Consider the following 9,625-nt stretch of genomic DNA (forward strand, 5'->3'; position numbering starts at 1 on the left):
CTTCGCTGCCACTAGATGCCCTTCCTCCTCTGCAAGTTTGATTGCTCGTAAGTATTGCACTTGACCATCTCCATCCGTCCGTGCCCCTTGATCCAAGAGAAAATGGATCATGTCAATTCTCCCGTGCTCTGCTGCGCCTTCTAAGGCCGTCCTCCCGTATGTCTTGGCACGAAATGCGTTGACGTCTGCATCTCTGTCAATCAAGGTTTTTGCAATTCCAAGAAAACCCTGGATCGCGGCAAGTTGTAATGCTGTAGCTCCTCCCTCATTGAAAGCCGGGCCGTTGACATCAGCATCCTCTTCAAGGAATAGGTTGATCATGTCAAGATTCCCACGCTCGACGGCCGCTTGCAGAGGACTGCGCCTAAAGCGCTCGTAGGGGGTCTTGTTAACATCTGCACCTGCTTTAAGGAGTAGATTGATTATGTCGAGATTCCCACGCTCGACGGCCGCTTGCAGAGGATTATGCCCAAAGTACCCGCAGGGGTTCTCTTTGACATCAGCACCCGCTTGAAGTAATAGGTTGATAATGTCGAGATTCCCACGCTCGACAGCCGCTTGCAGAGGACTGCTCATAGAACGCTTGCAGAGGAAATAGTTAACATCTGAACCTGCTTTACGGAGTAGGTTGATCATGTCGAGGTTTCCACACTCGACGGCCGCTTGCAGAGGACTGCGCCCATAGCTTAAGTTGAAAGTCTCGTTGACGTCTTCGCCAGCATTCAAAAAGACAGCTGCCATACTTAGGTTTTCCTTTTTCACTGCAAGAACCAGAGGCACCTCACGCACCCACGCTTGACAAAGTTTGAGACGGGGCATCACCACGAGTCTCTTGAGAACCTCCAGATCGCCATGCTCCACAGCCCTGAGTATCGTGTATTCATCAGGGCAACATCCGCGGCCTAAGAGGTCCTCTAGACATTGTGGCGATCCCAGTGCCATGGATAGTGGCGAGACGTCGACGAAGGCATGTTCTCCGCCAGACCAGAACGGCCTGTCACCTCTCCGTGGTTTCCAGCGTGTACTCACACCATGGTGCCAATTACTTTCTGTAGGCATCGAGACCAACATCGGTACTTGCAGTATCGTGCAGAGTATATCCAGAATCTCCGGCTTATTGTAGTAGGCCGCGATCCCTAGGGTCAAACTTTCCAAAGGGGTTTCCTCGTTCGAATGTTGACGATTTCTGAGAAGCCTTCTCAAGATGTCCAAATTCTGATGTTCGACCGTAAACAACACAGCAGCACAGAGAAGTCCAGGAGTGTAGGCATGTGGATCTCGAGCAAGTGCCCATTCCACCATGACGGAAGAACACGTAAGAAATGCAGTCTCAAGTACGGACATGGAACTTTGCTGCTTGGCAAAACCTCCGGGGTCACGCTGGGTGATCTCTTCGACCAGGCTCCGACTTTCCAAAAGGACGGCTTGTTGAAGCTCGCCTCCAACCAAGACCGCGCCGGCTTTGAGCAATGCAGTTGCGATATCTGCACACCTGCCTTTCGGGTTCGGTTCGTCTCGACCATAATAGGGATCCAGAGCGACCTGAAGACACGTCCGCCCGTCATGTCCTAGCCAGTTCGGACTGGCGTTCGGGGACGCCAAGGCAAGTTCAACTAGTGCAGGATCATTGTAAGCGGCGCCCGCGTACACAGCCCATTCAGGCAGTGTGCCTCCATGACGCACCAGATGCTGGATCACATACTGGTACACATGTTCCTTCGATCGCAATGCAAGAATTGCTGCGGCTACTGGGTTGAGTAAAAACAGGCTGGAACATGCGCCCGTTATGTCGAGATATGGAATACGGTTGCGGTGCGGGAAATAACTGCACCAGTCGTCCTCTGTCTTGATGAACACACCAAGGTTGAGGTCAGCGCCGTGCTGGTGCAAGAGCTTGACGACTTCCGGACGTTGCCCCAAAGAAGCAAGAACGAGAGGAGAGGGCGGCTGTCTGGAACAATGCGGTCCGTCCACGAACGCGCCGTGCTCCAGAAGCAGTTTGCATGTGTCGAGGTGCCCCATGTATGCGGCGCAGTGAAGGGCAGAAAATCCTCGGTGTTCAGCTGCAGAAATGTTCGATCCATGATCGTGCAGCAGGATAAGGATCTCATTGTAGCCGTTGATGGCTGCAGAAAATATGGCATCCGCTGTAATGAAGTCGACCAGAGGCTTTGACGGATACAGCAACTGCACTTGTTCGATCAGATACCGAACCATATCCAGGGCTGCTCGTTGGGACCAAATTCCAGCGGCGCACCCAAGCACTCCTTGTGTCTCAGTAAACCAAGAAAGTCCGTGTTTGTCGCAACGAGATCGGTGTAAAAGGTCTGCTCCTGTTTGGACCAAGATCTCGACCAGGTGGATGCTGCGGCAGTCGACGGCGATCATCAACACGGATGGTTCGTCGTCTCCAAGTAACTCATTTGGTGAAGTCCCCATGTCTATCAGACACTTGACCAACCCTTGAGCCTCCTGTTTCATAGCCTCAGCAACGTCTTGAGTCACACTCCATTCATTGAGACAGTCACCGAGACCTCCAAGCACATCAAACAAGACATGTTTAGACACTTTTGGTGATGATAGCCCTTCGGTACCTGATTCAAGCAGCTGCTGTGCCAGCCCGTATAACTGGTTATTCACGGCCGCTTGAATAGGCGTCATGAGCTCCCCATCTATCATGAGCTTGCTATTGGGGTTGTGTCCGGAGGCCAGAAGCCAGGCAGTGAGCTTCCGTGTTTGTTGTAGTGGAACGGTGCCCGTACGCTCGTAATATATCAAGACTCGCAGGCAACTCCGAAATAGTTTCTCGACGACTGCAGCGACTGTCACGTCTGTCGTCTCGCCAAGCTGGACTGGGATGCTTGTAATTCCGGAAGTTTGTAGCAGCTCAAGGGACTGGTTCCAGGCATGTATGTCTTCGCTACGGTTCATTTTCCGATCGTCGAAGTTATTGGAGAGGCGGTAAAGCATGGTTTTGACGTATTCATGAGATGTTTCGTTGCTTGATCCTTGCAAGATCAGTTGAGCTCGATTGATATTGTCGCCCTCTTGTGTCTCGGGCATGATGGAGCCAAGCTCAGCAGCGAGTAGAGCAACATTTTTTTCGGAATTTGCGTTCGATAATCCGAGGCTGCGAAGGAAAGCCGGCTTAAGGGGCTTGGCTGACTGTTGGGTCGTATTTCTCTTGCTCGTCCGCGCTGCAGGGTAATGTAGAACTTATAGTATTGTTAGTGTTGAGACCGTAAACTGAGATCTTGGAAATGCTTACTTTCCAACAGCTTTGTCTCAAACTGCAGCCAAGGAAGGCTCTTTGGCCATGAGAATTGCATGGGCATGGGTGGCGGGGTACAGATTGAGATCCTCATCCCCTCAGGTGTCTGGGGCGTCTGAATTGCTGCCATCATCAAAGTCAGCTTCTCGTATGGACAAGATGAAGGCGGGCATTACGTACGTTGTGTGTATCTTGCCAGGGTGCTTTTCTGATTACGAATTCTCTCCTTCCTGACTTTGGCGGAGTTGACGATCTTGCCATCAATGATGACCTCGCTGGACTTCCCTTCTGCCTCCCTCTTAAGCAGCCGCGCATCAGTATATTGCCAGAAAGCCTCGCTTCTTGTCTTGGGGAGCCTTTTTCGAATGTCCCAAATTTTCAGCTTGTATTCAAGTTGAGATTTACTGTTGTTGTGTTAGCGGCTGAGTCGGTCATGAGCAGAAATAGAGACGTGCGTTACGCGGAAGCTGTTGTCCTCGAGGTTTTGCCTTATCTCCTCTTGAGATTTGTCGTCGACGATCATTCGTTGAATCATAGGCTTGTACTTAAGCCACTGCGCATCTTTTGCTGCTTTCTTGGACGACGACATGTTGAAAAAAGAGTTTCCGAAGCAGATCTGAAAGAGCAGTTGATATTGCCTGGTTATCGTGTCTGATATCAACGCAAGGAAATGATCGGGGAATGAAGCGACTGATATAGAAGGCTGCCGGGAAGGCAGCAGGAAGAGGGGCATAGCATTTGACTCGAAGCCGCCCTGTCTTTCTGCCACTTGATGATTGGCCGGGGCCAGTGTCTGAAAAAGCTGGATGCGCTGGTAGATGGAGAACACAGATAATTGGCCACATCCGGTATCTGAAAGTTCTTCCTCAGCCAAGATGGTGTGTGGCACAAGAGGCGAGCTAATGAAACGTCATCATTGGACTCAGCCCAAGCCAGCAAGGCGGACTTCTTCTCATGCAGTCCAAACGCACGCCCGGTTGGGCTGGCTACCAAAGCTCATCTCTGTCCAGCTACGATTGGACCAGGCCGGTATCTGAAAATTCGTTGACGCTCCTGGTCAGGAAGACACCGCTGACAGCTTGTCCACAGCCTCAGTGCCTCACAGGGTGGAAATGAGACACAAGAACACCGTCATTGGTCCAGTCCTCAGTCTGAATATTCTCATACCGTGGCAGACGAAACGACCGAACAATCCATCTTGTCGGACCCTACGTAATCATGGAATGCCCACGGAATGTAAAAAGGCAGGGTGTTCCTATTCGCTGGTTCCTCAGTCTGAAAACCATGGGTAGGCAGGTAACCCAACTACAGTTCTTCCCGGACCACAAGACAGTATATAGAAGACATTAGAGCAATGTATATACCCGACTAACATAGCCATACTCATGCAAACTCTCATCGTTCTTTCACCACGACTCGTCAAGTTCATGCTGGTCACCAGAAGATACAAACCCATCACCGTATTCGAAACCCTTTCACAATGGAGGTCACACTCGAGGCCATCATTGCCATCGTATCGCTCGTTGTAGGGCTCCCGCCGGCACTTTTGATGCTTTGGCGATGCTGCCAGTCCAGACGACGGAGCCGGACAGCAGGTGAGCCACAAGCTTCCGGAACCAGCGTCGCCCAATTCGAGCTGACTACCCCATAGAACACCGCTCCATCGTTCCAAACAGGTCGACATCCTTCGAAACAATGCCCCAAGAAGAGAACATGATGTGGCTGCGTTCGCCTGTCAGGGTGTGGACATTTGTTGGGTACCAGATGGATTTGATGCCCCGCCAACCTGTCGTGTTCCCGCCACAACAAGCACGAGAGCCGAGGGACTATAACTTTCAACGCCTTCGGGATTTGAATACTTAATAGCTGGTACGAGAGCGGTAGAGGTGTGCTGGATATGCTTGGTGGACTCGGATGGAGTGTTGATCATGTACAGTGAATACAGAGAGACGAATTTTCAGACCGAAAGTGCCTCTTAGTTCTCCGCTGTCGATATCATAGGTTTGAGAGGCTGACGACAAGCCATGATATCGAGATCACCCACCTATCCCACTCGGTCTAGATTCACTTCGATCAGGGTCCAGTCATGCACGTAATCTCGCCCATCGATGTCGCGCACTGTGCCGAGAACAGAAGCTCGGAATATAGTACCAAGATTTCGATGAAGGCTTGAGCTTCGATAACGGCAGAGCAGGCATCGTCAACTGCCTTGTGGTGGTCGTGCACGATCTGTTGAGGCTGTAGCTTCGAGACTCTGACCAAATTGCTGCTTCATTCTAGGGTAGCAACGTTGCCGAGTGGTTTCATGAACAGTTCTTATAGCTCGGATTCCATATACCTCAACCATTGTTGGTGATCAAGTGCGACGGGCTCAAGACGTCGTGACTGGGTCCTGGTATAGTCGCCGCACGGACGACGAGTATACTCTCGAACTATGTATAACGTGAGTCAAAATGAACAGAGTGGCATTGAAACCAGTTTTCAGTACCTTGAAGTCTCGCACCTGTATCCAGCGTAGTTTGCTGCTAGAGTTTATTGGGCAACGGCCGGTTAAGGCACTTCGGACAGGCGCCGCTTATGACTATAAGCCTCGTCCGCTGCCGTCGACCATAGGGACCGATGTTCACACCCGGCAGCGTTAACGGTCCGATGCGGACACTCCCGAGACCATGGCCATCTACAGGCTCAACGGGGTTGTAGGCCGTTTGTACTAGGGCCTGTGAGGAAGTGAGTTTCACAGGCACAGAGACAATATCACGGACAGCTCCCACCATCCCGGCAGCTTAAGAAACCCAGAGGGAACCACGGGCCAACCGCTCGTCACTCGTTTCCCTACTTCCGATGAGGGGATCCAGCCGGTCACATTCAGCTAACACCCAAGTATAGGCGAACCTCGGATGTGACGTGATAGAGCATGCCAAGTTCACCGCCCCGGCAACTCACATCATCCAGCACGCCTCACTATTGACCACCCCTTCCCTCTCCAGGTTCGAGACCAGCCATCGGGATACCAAGTCAGTCAGCCGACAGAAATCCTCCGCCGCCGCCCCAGGCCGAGGGCCGTTCGGGGGGCTCCCGTTAATACTTCGGCATTTGAGCAGAGGAGAGACCAACCAAAACGGCGAGCCAGCCGTCTCGCCGTACCGCACAACCACCGCAGATCATGTCCCCATTTTGCGCGCTGCACTACCGGACGACTCCGCCTTGGTGATTTATCGCCTTCTCGATCGGGGAGCCTCTTCGCGACCCGCCGTGGCCTTACGTGATAAAGAGGGGGGGGAGGGGGAATGGACCGCAGGAGGATGGCCCGCAATGGTTCATCCGATGTGGCATTGGTCACTTGCAAGTTGTAACCTCCCGGGAACAAGAGCGGTGAGGCCGAGGAAACCGCGTCGCCGCACCGTTTCCCGTAACGCGTGCCTAAACTCTTCGCGATGGACTTGACCTCAGTCCTGCCGACGCCCATCGCCTCTTTCTTGACTTTGTTTTTTCCCTAATTCTTTTTCACCCCCTCAAAAGAACCACCTACCAAGGAAACCAGCAGGTACCGCAGGCGAAGTCGAGTTCTCGGTGGTGGAGCTGTCTTGCCCTAACGAAGAAGCCTGCAATATCTGGCTTGCATATGGGATGCCGGTAATCGCTGAAATGAGCAGGCCGTTGAGACAGGCGGGCTGCAGGCCGCCTGTCAAAGCGGCATCTGGGTGGATAGGAGGTGGATAAATACAACACTGCTACGCATGAGCCTGCGCGCCTGCGCTGCTTCATGCTTTCCATTCAGGTCGCTAATGGCGACAATTCGGAAAAGGAACTATGGGGTACGGAGCCCGAGTCTCGAATAGACTTCTGTCGCCATTGACCTTGGCAAAGCGATCTGCCGAATATAGCAACTTGAGCACCTTCACCTGACTGGTTTCCTTGCATAGAGTTTCGCGACGGGGTCTCCTTTTTTGCGGGCAGGAGAAGCAAGGCTGGACAAGGCAAATATCCCATGACGGCAGATTGACGGATCCTCCCCCCCTGCCTGGGCTCGCGTGGTCGGCCGGGCCTCTCCAAAGCCTGCCTCCTCTTGGCGGTCTTGAAGTGCCATCCGCTGCAACCCACGGCCGGGAAGTTGTGTGCCATCATTCCCTTGTCCCCCATCATGGCAACGGTCGGTCGTTCCGATGATGGCCAGGTTGGCGAGGCTGGCCCTAGGGGAACAATACATATTGATAAAATCTCGCTAATGGGTGTTCAGCAACAGCGGTTTGACGAGGTGATGGAGGTCACACCGTCCGATACACGTGTGGTTACCCCACGGCAGCTTGTCACTTCATGAATCCCCCGCCCCAGTTCACAAGTGACACAAAGGTGGCGGATGCTGCGTTCATGCACTGCACCCTTTCCGTAGGATACCGGTCGTGATACATTGCCGCAGACTAGAAGAAGTCGCGTAGCGTTGTTTGTATGGGGAGAGAGTACTGGGACCTCTTGTATATTCGGAGACTGACCGAGAGGCGCCAGCAGAGGAGCAAGCTGATTGTACCTAGCCTAGATGCTCCTGACAAGGCGAGAACCACCTACAGAGCCGCAAAGTCGGTTTTTGTTATGCGTCGCCAGCAGCGCGCCGACAACGCGCTGCGTGTGTGATGGTGCGTGCGGGTTTTTAGCATGCCCCAGTGGAGTCCCGGCAAGAGCTGTCTTGCCGCGTTTGTGGCTCCAATGAGAGAATAAAAGTTTCTGGCAGTGTTGTTGCAGAAAGTTGGTGAGAGCCGCCCACTGCTTCGTACGCAGGACCAGGGAAGACCCAAGATGCCGGGATGGCCGACTCTCAACACATCGGAGGAACTTATGAGGGGGACTCTGACAGCTGGCCAGTGCCCCCCCTCACTACCTAGTGTTCTTGTAGGCAATTCTCAGAACCGGATCATGTGCTCTTTATCGGACGACACACGTGCCGGGGAATCGCGAGGGGGGTGACACTCGCTTGCGACGTGCTGACATCAAGCAGGTCCTTGGTCGACCTCTCATGGATCTGGGGGCGGCCAATATGTGCCTTTTTGTATGATTGAAGGGGCTTCTAGTAAAACGTCGTTGATATCGATAGTATGACGGTGATGCTAACAACATTTGGTGGACATGCGGCAGCATGAAGGTGTCAGCCCCCCTCGGATCAGACTCATTGGTCAATGCCGAGACCCTCGAGTGGGTTCGTTCGTGCTCAGAGACACCTAGGTACTGGCCGAGAACGTGGGCGTGCCAGGCCTCCCCAGGGCTTGCCCTTGCACGACAATCCTCGACTTCTGGACGTGTATTTCGTAGTGAACGACTCGACACAGGAGAAGAGGGCAAAGAGTAAGACAAGAAAATCCGCAGCCTGAGGGTATTGTATTGTGCGATGGTACTGTGCCTTAGGCCTGGCACTCGAGGAGTCGAGGCCGAAGGATGGCAGACCGGATCTGCATGCCGGATGCCGCGGCCAGATGAGATGTGACAGCCAAGACACCACTCGGGCGAGGGGATTGAGAGATCACCAAGGTTATTCTTGAGGCTATATTTCCCCCCTTCGTTCCCCTCCCTCCATCTTCGACGCCGTCCACTGTCTGGTTGTCATTCAATGACACTGCCGACATGGGCTGTAACGCAAGCTAACGGTCTGACCCGGTTCGGCCGAGCAAGGACGACTGCCGAACGATGCTTGACTCGTGATGATCGCACAGGAAGGCTTCCGGACCACTGGTTAGGGAGCCACAGTGAACCCCCCGACAGGATCCTTTAGACTGCAGGTCCCAACGCTCTGGGCCCGCATACCGTAAAAAGATGCATTAGACGGCTTTGCCTCGTTCCCATAGTTGGGCGTTGGGCACCGAGATCAGCAACGCAAAACTCTTCCCACACGAGTCACTAGTGCGAGCCGCCTCTGTCCCAGTGATTGTGGACTGTGGGAGAGAGAAATATGTGCGGATACAGGCGTAACATGCCCGGCATGGAGGCGCGATCAGCTGACCGGTTGCCGTCTACTCGCACCGCCTTGATGGCTTCGGCTTGGTACAAAGTACGTATACCCGTCCCGCCATTGTTTGCTTATCCCTTCTCTCCGTCGTTGGGAACGATGCCTTTGACAGCCTTGACAGCGGGGTGTTCCAATGAGCAGCGATTCTGCCATCAAGGCGGGACTTGCGCCAGCAGCCAAGATCTTCCAAGGCATGGATTCGTCTGAGGGGATTGTGCATCTACTTTTCTCCATCCCAGGGTTCTCTTCGAATCTACATCGGGACAGAGAAGAAGCCCTTCTGTTGCCTTTTGTTGTTGCGGTCCGTAGGGCATACGGGTAGGTCTTGGTGCCACGAGCGGCGGGGGCTAGCTCCCTTCAGT

The 9,625-nt window shown here is 53.3% G+C and overlaps 1 protein-coding gene across 1 annotated transcript; it reads left to right on the forward strand.

The window, feature by feature from the left end:
* Positions 1-4,751: 4,751 nt before the first annotated feature.
* Positions 4,752-5,134, forward strand: CH63R_10916 (Ubiquitin-like protein; the record flags this gene model as incomplete). The annotated part of the gene is made up of 2 exons (XM_018305890.1): positions 4,752-4,866; positions 4,923-5,134. 2 exons carry the CDS (start codon positions 4,752-4,754, stop codon positions 5,132-5,134), a joined length of 327 nt encoding a protein of 108 aa, XP_018155314.1.
* Positions 5,135-9,625: the final 4,491 nt, after the last annotated feature.

This window comes from Colletotrichum higginsianum (assembly GCF_001672515.1).
Source record: "Colletotrichum higginsianum IMI 349063 chromosome 7 map unlocalized unitig_7, whole genome shotgun sequence".
NCBI classification, from domain to species: Eukaryota; Fungi; Ascomycota; class Sordariomycetes; order Glomerellales; family Glomerellaceae; genus Colletotrichum; species Colletotrichum higginsianum.